The 21,719-nt window shown below is 45.3% G+C and overlaps 1 protein-coding gene and 1 long non-coding RNA gene across 3 annotated transcripts in view; one reads left to right on the plus strand and one right to left on the minus strand.

Annotated features, from left to right (window-relative positions):
* FBXW8 (F-box and WD repeat domain containing 8) overlaps positions 1-21,719 on the minus strand; it is a 58,273-nt gene that overhangs the window by 26,829 nt on the left and 9,725 nt on the right. Inside the window, exons 4-5 of the mRNA XM_030285899.4 lie at positions 21,572-21,660; positions 4,697-4,854 (exon numbers count right to left, since the gene is read on the minus strand). Coding sequence (XP_030141759.4) covers positions 4,697-4,854; positions 21,572-21,660 — 247 coding nt within the window. The remainder of the gene's footprint in view (positions 1-4,696; positions 4,855-21,571; positions 21,661-21,719) is intronic.
* On the plus strand, positions 19,814-21,603 carry LOC121470783 (uncharacterized). 2 transcript variants are annotated; one of them, XR_012058400.1, is made up of 3 exons: positions 19,814-19,938; positions 21,165-21,374; positions 21,484-21,603. It is a non-coding gene; the product is annotated as an uncharacterized lncRNA (long non-coding RNA). The 2 variants fall into 2 exon arrangements; XR_012058399.1 differs by lacking the exons at positions 19,814-19,938; positions 21,165-21,374 and adding exons at positions 20,195-20,314; positions 20,421-20,719.

Below are 21,719 nucleotides of genomic sequence, written 5' to 3' on the forward strand. Positions count from 1 at the left end.
TGCCCAGCACCTCATTTCCACAGCAATTCCTCTGCTGAGGTGAAGTTAAGGTTGCTGCTATATGTTATCTTTTTTATTTTTTCAATACTGAAATCTTACTAAGTGTTAGAAGGTCATGAGATGAAAATTATAAGCAGTGGTTTCACAGCACGCTAAAATCTGCAGTATAATTGTGATTATTCCAACTGAACTCTAACAATAATTCCTCACAATTATTAGAAATATGAGCAAGTGATAATGGCTCATGAAAAGAAGTGCAAGAAGCTGCTGCTGCTGGTGTAAAGCTGACATTCAATGTGACAATCACTGCACCAGCTTCATATCTCCCTTTGCCCCAGATCTGACAAAAAATTCAACTCCCAACCCAGTATCTTTCTGAATTGTGGCCTGATGAAAGGTCCATTTATTGCTATTCACTCCAGGCTGGAAAGTACTTGGATAGAACCTTGAGCACAAGGCTGTTGTGCCTCAGAGAGTGCAGTGCTGATCCTGACTGAACTCCAGATTTTGGGAGCATCACCAGCCCTGCACAGCTCTTGCTGTGTCAAAGGTGGGAGGCTGGAGGCTCCTCTCTCTCCATCAGCAGTGCTGGCAGCACAAAAAACATCCTGCTAAAGCAGCTGTTACATCTGTTTTCACACAGGTTTTTCTCTGCTATTACAGGCAACGCGTTTGCTACAAAATTAAACAAACCCAAGTATCTTTTTTCCTTTAAAATCCCCTAATCCTCCAACAGGGCAAGGCAGCAGAACCACAGAGCAAACAGGGCTAAATCTCATTTGTAAATATTACCCTGGCTGTGTCTGGCAGTGTCACACAGCCTGTCTGAGCCCCTCCTGAGCTGGGCACAGCACAGGGCACTGCCCATCTGAGCTGCCTGCTGGGGGAGCTCGGGATGGGAGGGATGGATGTGGGTGTGGAAGGTGCCAGCTCAGATCCTAAAGATCCTTTGCATCAGCTCTTCCACATTAAAACAAGCATTTGCTGTCAGCTGGTGGCTGCTGCCAGCTTTGGAAGAAATGTGCATTATCTGAAAAAAAAAAATAAAAATTAACACCCCAGAATTTTGTCTGTGCTGGAGCAGGGAATCCAAATGTGCTCATGGTTTATATGTTCGTTTCCTTCAGCTTCTAAACACCACGGCCTGGGAAGGCCAGAAGGTGCTGAATTCACATCATCTCCATGATGCCTGTGCTGTTTCAGAGTTGTGGTTTTGCCATCTTGATTTAAACAAAATAAAGTTCTATTTCACCTTTTGAAAACCCTTGGACTTGATGGTCTTTGTGGGTCCCTTCTAACTCAGGCTTCTTACAGGTGCTTTTTTTCTTACTTCAAAGTGGAAACATTAATTTATTTCCTTATGATTTTTGGCTATATCATATTTCTATGAAGCACAAGCAGTACAAGAAAAGCATGGGGGGAAATGAGCACCAGCCTGAAGTATCAAAACTTGTTGCTGTGAATTTTTAGTTTTTCCCAAGAACATTTCTAGTTGAAGGAGCCAATTTAACCTTAGATACTTGAAGTTCATTCACCAACATTTTACATTTAATTTTCACTTCCAGCAGGTCCTGAGGGTACAAAGAGTGAGAGATCAGACCTCAGTGACAAGAGGCTTTCCCTCACACTACCATTAGCACACCAGTTCCCACCAAATGTTCCCACATTTTACCTCCACCACCCTTCTTCCAGGGATTTCCACACAACACCGTCCCTGGACAGCTCCTCAGAGAAGGCACAGACCCTGTTTCATTCCCAGTGTGGGGAATGGGATGACTGGGATGGGAAATCACTCTCCACTCACCCAAACCAAGAGATCTGCACCCACAGCCACCAATGGGAATAAACATCCCAACCCCTGCTGCTGCAGTTTTCTTCTGACAATTTTTCCTTCACTCCAGCCAGCCTGGAATGCTGCTGCTCTCCTGGAGCACGTCCTGGCACTCAGGGAAAGTCACCAAACCCATCCACTCTGCAAAGAGGGTACAGAAGGGACAACACTCCCAGGCAGCTTTAGGGGCATCAGAAAGGACAGGAACACAGAATTCCAAAAAGCAGCACCGCCAAAATTCCCCTCCTGGAGCCTGCAGCACCTCTGATCCCTGCAGCAAGCACCCTCCTCTGCATCCTCTGCAGCCTGGAAGGGCCACCAGCTCCTCACAGTGGGCCTGAGGGGGTACAAGCAGGGCAGCAGGGCTGTGTTCCTCACCGTGCCTGCAGCAGGGTGGCCGTGGCATTTTGAGGACAGCAGGACAAAGTTGTGTTCTCCTGTTGCTGCACATTGTTTTCCAGTCAAACCATGCAACTCCAGAGCGCAGGGGGGAGAGGGATGGCTGAAGTAGACTGCTGTTTCCCAAAAGCTGTGGCTCCCAGCCAAAGGCAGGCAAGCATGGAGCAGATGGAGTCCTGGCAAGGCCTCTCCTGTCCCTGCATTAGCAGCATCTGCTCATTACCCAGAACCCTCGCCTGCTTTATCTAATGCTCCAGGAAAAGCATTTTGATTTGATTCATTTCAGTTCTGTAACGTGCAACACAATTAGTGGTAAAATCAAACTGGAGCACTGCCAGTGCTGACAATAGGAAACAAGGCAGAAGAAATATGAGGCCAGTGGGTTGGAATTCAAAAATCACAACTGTGGCTCGAGTTGCCAAGTCCCGCTGCCCCAGGTGTACATCCAGTGCCCCCACTGAGCGCTGGCACGGGCACAGGGAACTTCATTTGCTCCCCATCCATTTCTCCCTCCTCTCCCTGTCCCTGCAGCCCGAGGCTGGCACCATCAGGAACCTCCACCAGGAGCCACAATCCCATTTTCCTGCAGGGCCACCGTGGAGTAACAACCCACTTGGGCCAGGGCATCCCGGGAGGACAAACCTGTGTGCTGGCTGTGCCTGGGGAAGGAGCTGAGGAGCAGAGCAGGGCAGGCTGTGCCTGCCAGCCCTTCCCTGGCACGGGGAGCCAAGGCCAGCGCCGCAGGAGCCCTGCGGGACCGGGAGCAGCCGATGGTATCGGGGCGAGCCAGGGATTCGCCAGGGAAGTCTAGACTGCCTGACAGCACCACCTCCAACACGAGCAGATGGTTTCTCTGGGTTAGTCAAACTTACAAACAAAGAGGAAAGAGAGCTGGAAAAGTACAACAAAGAACAATCAAACGCATTATCTTCAAAGCCGTCCGCTCCCTCCCCAAAATTTAAAATAACCCTCTCCACCAAACTGTAAATATGTGCTTTCGGCTTGCAGTTAGTAAACACTGCTAAAATGGGTCTTTTTATTTCCCTATTCCCATAGAAACTAATCTATTCTGACCAAGGCTTCTCAAATCAGAGTAACTGCCATATCACAGAGCCTATTAAAATCTCTACCCAAAAGAATAAAAGATGCCGAGCTTTATGCAAACTAGTTCAGTCACAGCACTGACAGCAAGGGATATGACAAGCAAAAAACCCAGACAAATTATTAGATTAGTCAGTGGGAAACTAGAAAACAAACAAAAGACTCTCTGCTAGGCATTGTTTGGAACACTGGAAAAAAAACCATCATTTAAACCTGTGTTATAATTTCCTATGACTCCAGTAAATAATATTAATAACATCAGATTTGGAAAAAAACCCATCACTTAAACCTGTGTTATAATTTCCTATGACTCCAGTAAATAATATTAATAACACCAGATTTGCTGTTGTCAGAAAATGTTGCCTATTAACAATTTTTACCCACAGAAAACCATCCTGGCATGATCCAAGCTAGAAAAACAGCTAAGGATGCTGAGAATCTTAAAACACATAGAGCATTTAATTTACTTCTAAATTAAAAGTATGGATTAGGGATTTTGTTTGGATTATTCACCTTCTGTTTTGTTTTCACCTGTAGACACGCCAGGATCAAAGACAGTATGTGTACAAAGCTCTCTGAACTTACAAATATTCTTTATTTATACCCAAGGAGACAATTTAAGTATCAAATTTTACATTTTAAAGAAAGATGGGAGTTGAGTTCTGCCTGAGCCCCTCAGTTTAGGATCCCAGTTGGCCGGTACTGTCCAAAACTGACTTTTTTAATTGCTGTTCCCACATCCAGAAGATGTTGGTCTCTGGCTTTTGTTGTCCATTATAGAAACCCTCCAAGGATATTTAAAACAATGCACACAACCAGGATTTTATGAGGGTTTCACTAAATATTAGGTGAAAGCTTTCATTTCTTTAAATCCAAGTATATAATAACAACCCCAGCACTGCAAACCAACACTTGAGTGCATCCACACACCACGCCAAGAGCGAGAGGGATGGGGATTAATCAGACATCCAAGTTTACCACCATCCCCATAACAAAGCTCCACAGCACCCCAAGGGAGTTTTGGCCAGAGGAGAAGGCTGGTGGAAGAATATTTAATATTTTTATAGCAAAACAAGTTATTTGCTTAAGATAGCTTGGCTGGACTACAGCCTGGCACTCAAGCTTTGTGCAGCAGCTCCAGTAGGAATTAAAGCTCAGTTTTAATGGGTGCTATGTTCCAATGCCTCCTAATGCATTTAGGGTTATTGGCCAACTTTCTCACATAAAAGCAAGTGTGTGCGTTTGTGTGGATACACAGGATTACAGACACACAAAAAGCTGAGCACAGCTGCTTCATTTTTGTAAAGCCTTTTTTTTTTTTTTTTTGCTGTTGTTTTAATAGGGAGGAGAGTGGTGGTTGCTCACCGTCCTCGTGGGCAGCCACGGCCAGGGAGCTGTTTATCCTCACAAAGGAGACGTGTGGCGGGGCTCCAGCCCCTCCAGGGCCTGGCACTGCTGCCAGCACGGGGGCTGCGTAGTCCCAGGTGCGGGTGTCCCACAGCCTCACCTCCCCTGAGCTGTACCTGCAAAACAAGGGCAGCGGTCACCCCCGGGGAGATGAATGGTAGAGAATTTCTACAGCTTGATAGAAAGCTTATATAGTATAGATATGTGTGCAAGCTATGCATATAGTCACAGTTATAAAGAATTGGAAGGATTGTGTTGTAGAAATTTATCTGACCATTCAGAGTCCATCCACAAACAACTTCAAAAACTAAATCATTTGACAAATCAAATTAAAACTGATGATAGATCATAGTTAGATGGCTTGTTTAAAACAAAGTTTTACATCTTAACTAAAAAACTTTACAAAATAAGTTTATATGCATTGATTGTTATAGTGACAATACCCTGTGTTAGTGACAGTACCTTGTACACTTCACTGTGCACAGCAAAAAATAAACAAAGCTGCAAAAGAAGTCTTTTCCATTCAAGAGGGGGAAATGATGGAAATGAATTTGTAGAGAAGTCTCCAAGCCTGACAGAAGGCCCACACAGTGTGCATCTGTATGCAAACCTTGAGATAAGAAACGCTGACTTAGAAATGCCATGGAATAGGGCAGACATTGCTGGGAGAGAAATGGAGCTAGAAACAAGCTTCAAAGGATGGCCTTGAAAATAAGACTGGATACTGTGGAGAAATGGAACTATGAAAATGCATTGTTGTAGGATCCACAAAGAGTAACTTTAGATTATTACCTTTAAGGCATCTACAGCATGGTGTGGCTAAAGCTGAAAGGCCAGGAAACACAGTGTTTTGTTATTAGGAAATAATCAGCTTCTGATTGTGATGGTGTGAATTATAACATCTGTATTGTCTCACCCTTCTCATGAGACTGAAAATGGAATAAAAGTTTCTAAAATGCCTCTCAGTTGCCCCATCTTTGGGTCAGGAAAGGGCTTAATCCAACAACCCCACTGCAGCTGCAAGGAGGTGGCTGCAGCAGAAGGGAGGAAGGAACAAGGATGGGCTCAAACAGCTCCCAGACTGATCCTCCCCCAGCCCTCTGTGCACAAAACCATCAGCTTTGCCTGTTTTAGTCCCATTTATTGAACGTAGCACCAAAGTCTACCAAGGCAGGCAGGTAAATTGGAACTGGAGCTGCAAGGAATGGTCTGGCCAGCAGGACCAGGGCAGTGATTCTTCCCTTGTGCTCAGCACTGGTGAGGCTGCACCACCCTGAGTGCTGGGCCCCTCAGTTTGGGAAGGACATTTGGGGGCTGGGGTGTGTCCAGAGAAGGGCAACAAGGCTGGTGAGGGGCTTGGAACACAAGTCCTGTGAGGAACTGTGAGTCCTGTGAGCTCCTGAGGGAGCTGGGGTTGTTTAGCCTGGAAAAAAGAAGGGTCAGGAGTGACCTTCTCAGTTTTTACAACTCCCTGACAGGAAACTGCAGCCAGAGAGGCGCAGCCTCTTCTCCCAGGCAACAACTGACAGAATGAGAGGACACAAGCTGAGCCAGGGGAAGTTTAGGTTGAACATCAGAAAAGAATTCTTTACTGAAAGAGAAACTGGGCACTGGAATTGTCTGCCCAGGGAGGTGGTGTATCATTGTCACAGCTTTTAAAGAAGGAATGGGACCACAGATGGGCTAAGAACCATTTCTTGCTCAAATAAACATCAGTTTCAGAGATTTTAGAGGAGCAAGCAATTGGCCATAGCTCAAAGTAGTCACATGTTCCTTGATACAAAACAAGATAAAACTTTCTAAACCAATGAACAGATGTCACAAGGTTTAATTTGTTTTTCTAACCTATCACCTTTACTTCATTCTGCTGCACTGTGGGTACTTCTGTCCAATGGCTTCTGTCTCACTTGCACACAAATGCTTCTGTTATAAATTCTAAACTCTCAGCCTATTCTATACAACCACAGCCCTACACTATAAACCCTTCACCATCTTACCAGTGCAGTTTCTCACTTACTTAAGGCATATTCTTACAACTATAGAAACATAAGGGTGGGTTTTTTTCTGCTAAATGTGTCTTGTATTTTTACATCAATCCAAGCTTCTTCTAAGGCTGAAGATCAAACCCTTCAGTGTCTGTGGAAGTTTCTGGTTTTCCAGTTCCCACAGTGGTGGAGTCACTGTCCCTGGACGTGGCACTCAGTGCCATGGTTTAATTAATGAGGAACTCTGGGTCACAGGTAGGACTTGATGTTCTCAAAGGTCTTTTCCAAGCCAGCTCATTCTGTGATCCTGTGACACACAACTCAGCCACCACTATCAGTATTCACTTTGCAACTAACACACAAAGAGAGCCAGGCTCAAGGAAAAAAGAAACCAGGAACAAGCCTAAATTACATAATGGCAAAACTTCAAACTGGTTCTTTTCAATCTTTCAAGATTTCTGGTTGTGTTAAACCAGAGCATTTATCTGTGACCATACAAGCACCCACCCAACCTACTGCTCTTTATAGGAAGAGATTTCTTTTTATAGAAGAAATTTCTTAATGTCTCATCAACAGATCAATTTACCTACATCTCTGAAGACTAATTAATTAATTGATTCAACTAAGTGTTGTCTTTAGAATTAAGGCAATGGTTCCTTTTCTTGCATCAGGCTCACTAAAATATCACAAAATCTGTAACTTAACATCAGCTTGTCAATGAGGAAATAAAGAAACAAAACTAAACTTTTCAGATAATATTGAATATATCTGAATGAAAGAAGGTTGTTACACAGCAAACAATGCTGCTCTGGGCCATCTATGACCACACAAAAGACTATTAAAGGAAAAAAAATCACAGAAAAAGCAGAGAAGCTTCTACAACTGGTCAAAGACCACAGTTCTGTAATTAATTTAAGGCCAGTTTTGACAAAACTGTGATAATTAACATTGTCAGATGTCTTCCTGTGACATAGCTGACACTTGGACTCCTTTGGAAAATCAAAGGTGCTTCCTGCTCTGTCACCTTTGTTGCTACATCCTGATTTTTGGGGGGAAAGTATAATGGAAGAGTGATTCTTACCAGCCTCAGAGGTCTGGTGGTTAGGAATCTGGCTGTGCTTATGAGGAAAAAACCAGCTAATTACCAGAAAAAGAAGGAAAGGAAGGTTTAGAAGACGTAGGAGTTGCACTCAGGTTTCCCAGTTCTCTGGGCAATGCCATGCCTGGGCATAGGAGCAGATCCCTCCCAACATTCCTGGTGAAAAGGCTCCAATTTACAGAAGGAATTAAAGTGCCCAGGGGGGTGGTGAAATCTGTCAGGCAAAGAGAGATGCACATTAATTCCCTGCACCGATCAGGAAGAGAGGGAAGCCTGTCCTTGTCACCTGCCTCCTCTGCTGTGCCTTACAGGGGAGCACCCAGGGAAATGAGAGAACAGGGTGGGACACTTCTCCCTTTCCTCCCCCTGCAAATGAGGCCCAAACTCCTCTGAATCCTGCTCTCATTTCCAATTTACAGCAGCACAATCTAAAAAGAACAGACCAAGAAAGAAGCTTCCCCAAAGCAAAATGTTTCACATCAGATTGGACATGGAGCGCGGATCAGATCACAACAAATCTCTTCAGTTTGCAAAACTGGAAAGGGCTCATTTTGCTTCAAAATCTGGACAGAAATCGCAACAGGACAGGTGATTGCACAGATCTGCTGCTCTCCCCTTCAAACAAGAGGCACACAATGTTTTGGAAGCATTTTAATTTTGAACTGATTTTTGTTTCCTTATGTTAGGGTTGGTTGGGGTCGTGTTTTTGAGCTTCTCCTGACTGCCAAGAGCAGCAGATTCTTCCCAATGGAAGCCAAAATTCTCTTGTCACTGAAAAGTGAGTTTCATAAAACACTGGTAGACTGGACAGAACTCAGTGACAGAATATTTGTTTTCATCTCTGAATAAACAAGGAAGAACAGCATCTCCTCCTAGTGTAGGTCTCACACAGTCCAGGCTGGAAATGTAAAAACAAAGACTGAGAGAAGGAGAAAATGGCAGGAGAAGAGGACAGGCCCAGGGTTGAATAATTCTCAGAGCACACTGCACCTGGTTTCCCTACACAGCCTGGAACACAAGGGATCCAGCAAAAATAACAATGCATTGACTGCAATCCTGGAATTAAAGATCCAACATCATAGGACCACAAAAAAACCTTAAATTAATTTTATCTCAGAATTCAATCAAGTTAAAATTTAGTTTGACCCATTCTTTGTTCACCTGAAGCTCAAACTGGAGCAGCACCACCAAACACTTCTGGCCATTGGTTTGAAACCAATTTGATGATGAAATCAATTCTGATGTGTTTTTGATGGAACCTGTTTGGCAGGGTCTGCACCAGCCCACCCTGCAGCCTCCTTCTCCTCACCCCTCCACTCCCTGGTGGATCAGTCCATGCTGGAGACTCCCCCTCCTGTGCCATGAAGCCACGCTGCTCTCCCAGCCCTTGCCAGGACCTGCAGGACTCCAGAGTTGTGCCCAGTGGGCTCTGGCACTGCCCAACAATCCCCGAGAGCATCCTGTGCTCCTCCAGTGACAGAGACCAGACAAAGACCTCCTCCATGTGCCAGGAGAACCCTGCAAGAGCCCACCAAAGCTCCCCTGTGGCTGCCCAGAAATCCCAGCAGTGCCAGCACAGGAGAAGTTCCTCAGGAAAGTTCCTAAGGCTTTCTGTGTCCCTTCTCCCCCATTTCTCACCATTCCCATCCTTCCCAGGGCAGTCCCACACAGCAGAGCAGAAGGACTGGGAGAGATGTTCCACAGGACCGTGGTGGGATCATGAGTGGAGCTTCAGGCCTGGGCAGGGAACCAGCCTGGGGAAATGGGAGATATAAACCAGCTCCTCCACTGCCATTTCCAGTGTGCACTGGGCCTGCACCAGGACTGAGCTGGAAGTATTTCAAAGACAGATGAATCCAATTCAGAAGGGAAAAAAAATGTAATGCTGTCATAAAGAGCACCACACTTTCAATTTGCAACCACAACAAAAGGCTTTTAAACTATTAAAGCACTGCCTTGCTGTAAAAAAAATAAAAAGGCTGCTTTATTGCAGATAATTGGCAAATCTGCCCTATCAACAGAGCTGGCTGGAGAAAGGAACACGCTGCACTATTTCTAGATAATTTCAAGATTTCTATTCATTTCCCACCACAACTTTTACATTTTGCCCTAAAAATTTCATTTGGATCACTCAATGAAATAACCCCAGATGCAAGTCCTGTCCAAGAACAAGCCCAGCACTCCAAACCCACTCAATTACTGATTTTTCTACCAAGATGGCACTGAAATGCTCACTTAGCTTTCTGCTGGAGTAAAAAACACCCAAACCAACTCAAAACTGCCTTCCTGTTGAATACCGCAATGATAATATCCTGTTTGCTCTGACACCAGGAGCATTCAGCTGCTGCTGCTTTCCCCTGATGGGTGCCATGAGCTGATTGCTGCAGTGGCAGGTAAATCCTCCAACACCTGATACCACTTGCACTGAGCAGACCCAACAACCCAACCCCAAACCTTAAAATAACCCACATTAGAGACCACACCTGCTTCATTTCATTTAGAAAGGCTGTCCAAAGTCTCACTCTCCTGAGCACAACCAGAAGCCTGTTGCTCACAAGGTCAATCTGCCCCTCTCCTGATACCCATTCCCTGATTCCTTCCATCCACACCACACCTGGCTCCCAGCTCTCTCTACTCACAGACTCATTTTTCCTTCTCTGATGTTCAACAGAGCCTCTCCATCCAAGTAACTCAGCTTCTTTGATGGACTCACATTCTACTTTGCCCTTGTTCTTTGGAATATTTCAGTATAGACACATGAGAAGCAGCAGCAGAGAAGAGACAAGCTGTATTTTTCTAAATATACTTCTGGCCAGATATGGATCTAGCTGTAAAAATTAGCCTGAACATTCAGCTTAGGTTTTACAGAGATGCAGCAAAACCTTACTGAAATGGAGCAACAATAGGTGCAATGCATATGGCATAGAAAAACTGGGAAAAATTAAATTCAGATACAATGAAAATACCTACTCACTAACCAAAAGCATCGTGACTACTTTTTAGTGGCAGTAATCAGATGGACATTTTGCCTGTGCCCTCCAACGTGAGTGCAAGCAGGAGCTGGGGTTAAAAGCTGCTGCTGCCCCACAATGAATGTCTGGGAAGCAGGTGGTGGAGTGCAGAGCACATGTGGGAGGAAGCAGAGCTGGAGGCTGGGCACAGCTCTAATGAAGTGGTGCTGAAGAGGCAGACGATTTCATAAGGAGAAAAACATCAGGAAACTGGTCAAAACACAGAATCTCATCTGAAAAGCTCTACTGTGCTGGATAGCAATAGCCAGAACAAATTTGGGGAAGAGGAGGGGGAGGCTGATCCCTCTCCAGAGCCCCAGATGTCTTTATGGTTGCCTAATGACAATTATACTCAACCAATTAAGACACTGCTATCACAGTTGCATTGTTAGTAAGGCTTTGGCCCTGAGTGTTGATGGCTGTCTAATTAGTGTTTGTGCAAAGTACAACTGCAACTAATATATAAACTGACAAATACACAAAAGAAAAACTGTTAATAGGAACATTTTCCAAACAGTCGAGACTCCGCTCATTCAGTCCATGGCAGCAGCAAAAACAAACTGCTTTCCTTCATGGCTGGGGTACTGCTGGCACTGTAGAATTTCACTTCAAACCACAGGGGCAACAAGCCCCTTGCTGGGTTTCTGTTCAGACAGGATGCTGGTGCCACTCACTTTTGGTGCTGCCTCGAGCACACCCCTCCAGGGCAAGGCTCGCTGCACCAAATCGGGCTGGTCACCAAAGACTTCTGATAAAATCCACCAGAAACCGGTTTACATTTTCCATATTTTCTCTAAAGAGTCTGTAGCAAGGAAAAGGAAGGAGAAAGAACCCCTTTTGTTTCACAGTCAGGTCTGATTTCCAGAAGGCAAAGTCTGTTCAGTTTCCAGATACCTGCGGTGATCAACAAACCAAAAAAAAAAAACCCAACAACTTTGTTTCAGGCAGTCAGTGACCATCTGTTAATACTCAAAAGATCTTATTATGAAGTCCTTACAATGTCAGTGCATTTTATTGAAGTCAGTAGGAATTTTGCTGCAGTAACAGTCTCTGTTTAAACGGATGCCTGTTGATAAGCAAGTAAAATAATGAGTATTTTGCATTGTCTTGCTCCAACAAGCATCTCAGAGCTTTCATCCTTGTTCCACCAAAAGCAACTCTCTAGTCCTTCATGTGTTTAATTAAGGTATCAGCTAGTGCTCCCCCTCAGCAGGCTCAAGAATAGGCCCAATTAAAGATGCAAACCCACACCAAACACCTTCAAATTGGTTCAAATGGCTCCTGAGCTCCATCTTCTCTCCAAGGCTCAAGTCAGACAGTGGCAACTCAATGTCCAGTTTCAAAACACCTCTTCATCAGAACCATGGTACATTGGGAGGTACCTCAATCACGGTGGAAAACACTGGAATTCAAGGGATTCTAGCACCTTCTTTGTACTCCCCTGAAGTGAGGGATGAGTGAGGGACAACTCAGAAACACCTACTACAGGGTGAGGTGCCTCAAAGATGGGAAGAGGTAAAAGTTCCCAGTTCTCCCTGCATTCTCATTCCCAGGTACTTGGATACATTGATTTTTGCCAACTTTAACCAACAGGTAGCTTGGCTGAGGGATTCCTGAAGGAAAGGACTCAGGAAAAACTAATAGTAGCAGAAAAGAGCTACTTCACATGGCAGAAAGGAATATAAATAGAACACAACAGCCAAAAATAAAACAAAAATGGAACTGGGAAGAGAAAATTTTTAATTACATAGCAGAAAGCTAGACCATAAAACACAAGGAAAAACAGATGGGGGTAAACCAAAACCAGAGTCTGAAACAATCCTAATGCTGGTAGAAGAATGTGGAGTAGAAAATCAATCTCCCTGATTTCATCCAAATGTACCTTTGGGCTGCTTGATATATAAACGCAGCTATGAAAAATGTGACTAATGCGTCCCAAAATGGATCTGGAAGCACTTTTAGATTTATCATGTAGGAAATCCATTCTGAGCATCCTCATGATCTGTTCCCAAACTCTTCTGCTGGGAACCCAACTTTCCAATTTACCAGCCCACGGCCATCTGTGGGCCCCTCACAAATATGGAGCTGCAGAGAGCTTCTTCCTTCATTTTTAGGGCTTTATTTAGGAAATTATCCTGCAAGAAAGTGGGTTAAGCTGCTGGAGTGTGTAGTTCTGCAGCTTAGCACTGTTATCTGTAACCAAATTAACATTTCACCATCCTCACTGTTTCTGCCTCACCTTCTATATTAAGTGCATGCAAATGTCATACCAAGGGAACAGAAACAAGCCAAAGGGTTGTACTGTAAGGAAAACATTTTAATGAACATTTATAAAAGAAGCAATTAGAAAAAGCCAAACTGTTTCTAGTAATTTGATTTTTAAGGCAAAAAATCTCCCATCCCATAGCTCAAGGTTCCAGTGGTTTGCATCAGCCCAAGCCCATTAATTAAAGCAGCTGCTCTACCAAGGAAACAAATTACTGTGGGTTCAGGATAAAAAAAAAAATATATTTTCCATAAGAATTCAGGAGGCATTATGATGCAATTTGGGCAGGCTCTGCTCCATCAGCCCTATTATGTCACAAAGGACAAAGCACAGATAAAACAGTGGCTCCAGTTGCAGACAGAGGTGAGAAAACCCCATTGGAGGATGCTGGAAATTGATCTGTTTGCTCTGGAAGAACACAAACTGCAACAAGCTGCAAGCAGCAGAGAGGAGAAGCATCACCTGAGCTCCAGGCACTGATGACAGCCCAGAGAGTAAAAGTGGAATCTTCAAGAAGTTTAGTAGAAAGAAGGATTGGTTTGTCTGGCCTTAGTAAAAAAACAGGATTTACAAATTCAAAATTACTGCCTGTGCCTGAGAACACCAAAGGCATCACTGAGCACATCCCTGCAGCAGCAAAACCCAGAGGTAAACCAAGAGCTCCAGGCAGGCTGGAAAAGCAGTTTTTAGAGAGTCAGATCAGGCTTCATAAGCAGTTGGAGTGAAAAAACACCAAACCAACTCAGAACTCCCTTCCTGTTTAATATAACAATGATCACATCCTGTTTGCTCTAACACCAGGAGCACTCAGCTGCTGCTGCCTTCCCCTGATGGGTGCCACGAGCTGATTGCTGCAGTGGCAGGTAAATCCTCCAACACCTGATACCACTTGCACTGAGCAGACCCAACAACTCAAGCCCACTCTTGGTTTCACCTGAAAGGCTTTTTTCAGGAGCTGACAGAAAAGCCAGCCTGGCTGTCATTAACACAACCTTACCTAAGCCCCGTGCTCATCTGTCACCTGAGCCCTCTGAACTCATGATGTCATTCCCCTGTTCAGCCTCCTCAGGGTGAAAAGAGGAGCCCTGACACTGCTCCTTAACAATGATGAGAGTGAGTGAAGAGAGCACAAAAGGTCTGGGAAAGGTTGAAGAAAAAAGCAATTATTTTCACCTTCTGCTTTGTTTGACACCTTGGCTCGCAGTCACTGGGAGGGGAGGGAGAAACTATGAAAGTTGTGGCATCATAGAAGTGAAATTTAGGCAATTAAACAAGGCAGGGGTTTGTTCAGGCTGTTGGAAGTCTTCAGTTTGTTAACTTTGATTCATTTTCATTACTAATTAATATTTTGGTTTCCTCAGGTCTGCACACTGAATTAAGATGCAAGAGCTAATAATAAATACCTTGAGAATAACCCACAAGCCCTATAGCAAAAAATCCAAATTAGATGAGAGTTGACATGAAGTTTTAAAAAGTGCAGGAAAGCGTTTTCAAGCCTTTCGGGCTAGTTATCATTATGAAACTAAAGAGACTGACAAGCCCAGCTTCTAAAAAGTCATTTGCAGGTCACCTTTGAGCAGGAGCAAAGTGGAGTGGGAGGTGATGGAATAGAACAAAGGAACTCACCACAAAGGAGCAGCTACTTGTGTGTAGATGCTGCTCAAAATGAGTTAAACTGAAAGGCCCAAATTGTTTGTGAGTGCTCCCAGAATGAAGACAACTGTATAAAATCATTTCAGCATTTAGGATGTCAGCATGAGAAATAAATGTCCAGATTCCCCTAACAAACCACACAGGACATTTAGGAAGTTCTTCCTTAGCTTCTCATTGCCTTTCTCAAGCATCACTTGGGGACACAGCACCTGTGCCAGGTGTGCTCCACCCTGAAAAGGGAGGAAATGTGAATCTGTTGGTTTATCAAGGCAATCAGCAGATGAGTGTCACCAGTCCTAACTCCTCAAATCCCAAGGAAAGCTGGCAGTACTTACAGGGGAAGGAGGAAAATATCTGAAATTAAAATTTCAAGAGAAGCCAGGGCTGATTTCCCAGTCTGCAAGAGGTGCAAGGACTCCTCAGAGCATCTGCTAGATCAGTTTGTGGCCAAGCTCTTCACTACCAGGCCACCATTCAGTCATGGAAAACTGAAGAAAAAAGAAAGGAAAAGATGATATTTATAGTTCTGGGTCTTGGGAAGGGGGGTCTGACTCTGGACCTCTTTTGTTTACTTATTTTCAGAGCCACCAGCAGCAGCAGTGAAGCCACAGTGATTTTTCTGCAAGCATTAAAAAATTAACACCTCCCCCTCAAAGCCCACCTGGTGTGGTTTTAGGTGTGAGCTGTGAGGTGAGATGGGCACCAGCAGCACAAGGCAAGCTCACCCCAGGGCTCAAGAACTGCCACAGGTGAGTAATTCAGAGCCAGTCAGGAGCAACAGGCTCAGGACATGCCATGGGCACATCACACCATGGGATCCTCTGGAATGACAAGGTCAAACAAGGACCAGATGCATGTTCTGAGATCACTCTGTCCAGGAGGACCCAACCTCCAACTGCCAAAAAAATTGAAAAAAAGCAGCAATTTTACTGTCTGAACGTGCATTTGCTTAAAAAAAACCCATATAAATCTAGATTTTAGTAAGAGAAAGTGAAGCAATCCAGGCATTCTGCACAGTAAATGACAGCAGGCACAGGGAGCCTCATCACCAGCAGGAATTTCTAAAAGCCAAGCAAGCAGCTATATAATTACTTTAAGTAAGCTCTGACTTAGGGCTGAAACTCCATTTGAATCGAGGATGAGGGGGAGAACATCATCCCTTTAGAGAAGATCCTCCGAGACGTGTAACTGGAGAAAGGCTGGCGAATACAGCATTGATTGGGAGTGAGGTAACCACAAACACCACGGGCTCAAATGAAAAGGGATTCAGGGGCTGACCCAGAAAACAAGCCTCGTAACCACCGGGATGAAATTTTAATGACAAACACAAGAAGCTCTGCGTGCAGGCCAGATTGAATTATCTGATGTCAGGCAGCACAAAGGGGAGCTGCTCGCAGCCACCTCGCTCCCAGCTCAGGTTGCACTCAATCAATCCTTGATATTCTGCCATCTCCTGGCTTCAGCCTGGCCAGCAGCGTGGGGACAAGCGGAGAGTGCATGGAATAGAAGCATTTCTCTGTGCAGTGTGCCTTTGCTTCCTTCACAGACTAATAAAGAGCTGCTCCTGAACCAGCTCAAACTGTGCCTCTATAAATTACAGCTGCATGTTTAAGTCACTCTGCCCACAACCTGTATAAATTCCCTTTCAGAAAGATAAAAAAGCTCTACAGCAACTGAAATAAAAATTATTCCACTTTGCAGCAGTTTGAAGCAGGACAGTGAAGATGACAAGATCCTGTCTAACACAGCACAGGTTCAAATCAATCAGTGATTCCAGGCTTGCTCCAAGATTCCCAAACACACCAGCCCCAGCATTCCTGCTCTCTCCCACCAGAACTCCTCTCAGCCCAACTAGAACTTAATCTGGCTGCTGCCAGAAAAAAGAATTAAAGATGTTTCTATAAATACAGCAGCAACAAAAGGATTGCTAAGGAGAATCTCCATCTCTATTGGATCAGGGAGAAACAGTGACAAAAGACGAAGAAAAGGCTGAGGGAATTAAGGCCTTGTCCTCAGGGTACCCAGGCTGGAAAACAGGGACAGGGAGCAGAATGAAGCCCCCATGACCCAAGGGGAAACGGCTGGCATCCTGCTGCAGCACTTGGGGCCCACCCCAGGGTGCTGAGGGAGCGGGGCAGAGCTCACCCCAACACTTCCCACCCTTTCCCAGCAGGGAAGTCATGGTCCCTCCTTTGCCAGGGGACTGAGCTCAGCAATCGTGATGCCAATCCAGGAGCTGGGCTGGAAGGAGGATCCAGGGAAATGCTGTCCTGTCAGCCTGACCTCAGTGCCAGGCAAAGTTCTGGAACAGAACATCAGCAGGGCCAAGTGCTGGGTCCTACCCTGGGCCACCACCACCCCAGGGAATGCTGAAGGCCTGGGCAGGAGCAGCTGGATAAAGTGGACAAGGCCCTGGGGGTGCTGGTGACAACCAGCTACACCAGCCCAGGTGTGCAAGAAGGCCAAGGGTGTCCCAGGGCAAAGCACTGGGCACTCCTGGGGCACCTCCAATCCTCTGTCCAGTTCTGGGCCCCTCAGGACAAAAAGGACCTGGAGGGGCTGGAGCACCAGGAGTGGCTGAGGGAATTATAATCAAAAAACCTTCTAAAAACTGAGCAGCCCTGAGCAGCAGCCTCAGGGACAAAAGAAAGGTGATGGCCCAAACCACTGGACAGAAAATCCTTGGGAAATGCCCCAGAATTCTGGATTAGCTGCACCAGGCCTTGCAAACTCACACTCGGACACACAGGTCCCTCTGTAATCACTGATTATTCCCATGCAAAGCTGAACACACAAGTGTTTGTGAAACAGGAGAGAGAATCATTAAATGTAACAGATAATTGATATTTATACTGAGAGGAGAATTGACTTTGTAAACCTCAGCTATTAAATTACTTCTTCAGTACTGAAAGAACACAACAGTTTGCTATTGATCACCAGATTCATTACACTTTCATGACAAATTTGAAAGCACAATGCCATTAAGTTCAATTTTATAAGCTGGGAGAGACAGGGGAGGGTTATGGTTGGATTTTAAAAATATAAACACAGCAAACAACAAAACCCCAACAAATTCCTCAATATCCTAAATTCTTACCAAATGCAAATAAAGTATTTCTCTGCACAATTTGCTGATGCCCTTTGAAGTTTTAGTTATAACTTGAAGTCTCCCTTGTTTGATATTTACCATTTACCAATTTAAGAGACAAAGCAGAGGGAAGAACAAGCAGTAAACAGCAAAGGACAACATAATTTTTGTGTTCTAATACTCTAAGCGCTTCATCTACTAACCAGGTAAATTCAAACAGCTGAGTTCTAATTTCCTCATGTTGTTTTATCAAACACATTCTCACAGCTTCATAAAGAGATAATTCATTTTTCAGAGCAATTACTGGAAAGTCATTTAAGTGAACATCATTTTTTCTAAAGGATACACACATCCAAATTTCCCTCAGTGGTCTCTTACCTGCTCATCTATTTTCAGGAACCTGAATTATTTAATTGTATCACATTCCTGATGTAAATTCACCAAGAGAATCAGGAGATACTGGAGAACAAACATGAAAAGAGTGTGTGCAACTGTCAGAACCCAACTTCTCTAATACACTAAGTCAACATATGGACTATTTGAGCTTAATATGAAGGATTCGTAACCTTTGTTTATTAATACTTCAGAAATGTAATTTAATCTGCATAACTCCTATCTACTGCACGTTTGGATATAAATACAGTGGAGAAAATGAAGGAAAAGAAGAGCCGGAGGTTTTGGCAGCAGCGTGGAGACAACTGGGTTTGCTGTCTGATAGTTCATAGTCCTGCTCTCAGCTGTCCAAGACCACTCGAAAGCATTTCCATGAATTGGAATGTTCCAGGCATCTTTCTTATAACCAGTCTGTAAATTTTGAAGTATTTTAGAAGCAGTTTTCTCAGTCCCACACCATTAACATGAAGTGTTACCATAAAACATTGAACTCTGGTATGTCAAGGACAATGTCCCAGCTCCCCAGGATATCATAATTTTTATTTATTTATGTCATTTCTGGAGGGTTACTAATTACTGAACCTGTGAAATTCAAACAGAACACAGTAAAGCCTCACACTTACTGGGAGAATGACTGTAACCTCTTCTAAAAATTTGTAGGACTCTTAAAATTGTATTTAAGAGTATAAGCCATATAAATAGCTAACATTAAACCACGGTCCAGAAAACTTCTATATTAGGAAAAGAGAAGTTTATCTATTCTGAGTGGGTTATTTTCCTCCCAGGTTGTCTTTTAAGTAAGAATGGAGAAAAGTAACAGTACTTCTAAAGTTATTTTTGTACTGTGACAAAATACCCTTGTGATGAAGAGATTTTTATGAAAAAACACAAAGAAGGGGTTTTTTTTTCAGTAGATGTGTAAAATGTTTAATACATTCTGGGCGCTTCCACAGCAAAACAATAGATGGAGTTCATCAGAAAGCACCTGAGGTTTTATAGGAACTACTTATACATGAGATAACCTTTGAATAGTTCCATAAAAATTTGACCTGCTGAGGTAAATTGTAGATAAACATCCTTATCAACCACTTAAGGACAGCCTGTCTCAGGAACTGCAGGTGAATCTATTCTTATGCTTCAAACAGGTGCTGCTTTTGAATTTATTAAAACAAGCACCTGAGATTTCAGATGGTGAAGGTGGAGTGAGCCCTACACAGACTGGTAAAGATGGAGTGAGCATTGCACAGCCTGGTAGAGGTGGAGGGAGTATTACACAGCCTGGTAAGGATGGAGCAAGCTTTACACACTCTGTTAAAGGTGAAGTGGGGATTACACACTCTGGTGAAGATAAAATGAGCATTACACACTCTATAGAAGTGTGGCATTACTCTATAGGAGTGGGCATTACACAGCCTGGTAGAGTGGGCACTACACACACTATGAACAATGGACTGGGCATTAGACACTCTGGTAAACATTATGCACTCTATAAAAGGTGGAGTGGGAATTATTACACACTCTGGTAAGGACGGAGTAGCACTATGCACTGTTGCAGGTGCAATGGATGTTACATGTTCTGTAATACATGAAGTGGGCATTACACACTCCGCAGAGGATGGAGTGGGCATTACACAGCCTGGTAAAGGTAGAGTGGGCGTTACACACACTATAAAAGATGGAGTGGGAATTACACACGCTATGGAAGGTGCAGTGGGCACTACAGAGCCTGCTGCAGCTGCAGAGGGTATTACACACTCCGTGGGAGCTGCAGAGGGCATTACACACTCGGTGGGAGGTGCAGGGGGCACTGCAGACCCCACTGCAGCTGCAGAGGGCATTACACACTCTATGAAGATGCAGAGGGCATTACACACTCTATGAAGATGCAGAGGGTATTACACACTCGGTGGAAGGTGCACACACTCTATGAAGATGCAGAGGACATTACACACTCTATGAAGATGCAGAGGGCATTACACACTCAGTGGGAGATGCAGGGGGCATTACACACTCAGGGGGAGATGCAGGGGGCACTGCAGACCCCACTGCAGCTGCAGAGGGCATTACACACTCAGTGGGAGGTGCAGAGGGCATTACACACTCTGTGAAGATGCAGAGGGTATTACGCACTCGGTGGAAGGTGCACACACTATGAAGCTGCAGAGGGCATTACACACTCAGGGGGAGGTGCAGAGGGCATTACACACTCAGTGGGAGGTGCAGGGGGCATTACACACTCGGGGGAGGTGCAGAGGGCATTACACACTCAGTGGGAGGTGCAGAGGGCATTACACACTCAGTGGGAGCTGCAGAGGGCATTACACACTCAGGGGGAGGTGCAGGGGGCATTACACACTCAGTGGGAGCTGCAGAGGGCATTACACACTCAGTGGGAGGTGCAGAGGGCATTACACACTCAGTGGGAGGTGCAGAGGGCATTACACACTCAGTGGGAGCTGCAGAGGGCATTACACACTCAGGGGGAGGTGCAGGGGGCATTACACACTCTATGAAGATGCAGAGGGCATTACACACTCGGTGGAAGGTGCACACACTCTATGAAGATGCAGAGGCCATTACACACTCAGGGGGAGGTGCAGGGGGCATTACACACTCTATGAAGATGCAGAGGGTATTACACACTCTGTGGGAGCTGCAGAGGGCATTACACACTCAGTGGGAGGTGCAGAGGGTATTACACACTCAGGGGGAGGTGCAGAGGGTATTACACACTCAGTGGAAGGTGCACACACTCTATGAAGATGCAGAGGGCATTACACACTCAGTGGGAGGTGCAGGGGGCATTACACACTCAGTGGGAGGTGCAGGGGGCATTACACACTCAGTGGAAGGTGCACACACTCTATGAAGATGCAGAGGGCATTACACACTCAGGGGGAGGCGCAGAGGGCATTACACACTCAGGGGGAGGTGCAGAGGGCATTACACACTCAGGGGGAGGTGCAGAGGGCATTACACACTCAGGGGGAGGTGCAGGGGGCATTACACACTCAGGGGGAGGTGCAGAGGGCATTACACACTCAGGGGGAGGTGCAGGGGGCATTACACACTCAGGGGGAGGTGCAGAGGGCATTACACACTCAGGGGGAGGTGCAGGGGGCATTACACACTCAGGGGGAGGTGCAGAGGGCATTACACACTCAGGGGAAGGTGCAGAGGATATTACACACTCGGTGGAAGATGCACACACTCTATGAAGATGCAGGGGGCATTACACACTCCGTGGGAGGTGCAGGGGGCATTACACACTCAGGGGGAGGTGCAGGGGGCACTGCAGACCCGCTGCAGCTGCAGAGGGCAGTGCCAGCCGTGCTCACCCGGCCATGACCACGCCGTCGCAGCAGTGCGCGTCGCACAGGACCCGGCCGGGCTCGTAGTGCAGCTGGCTCACGGCACCCACGCGATTCTGCAGAGAGACACACGCCTTGGTCTTCCCATCCCTCCAGACACCCAAACCTGCTGCTG

This window comes from Taeniopygia guttata, chromosome 15 (assembly GCF_048771995.1).
Source record: "Taeniopygia guttata chromosome 15, bTaeGut7.mat, whole genome shotgun sequence".
In the NCBI taxonomy this organism is placed as follows: Eukaryota; Metazoa; Chordata; class Aves; order Passeriformes; family Estrildidae; genus Taeniopygia; species Taeniopygia guttata.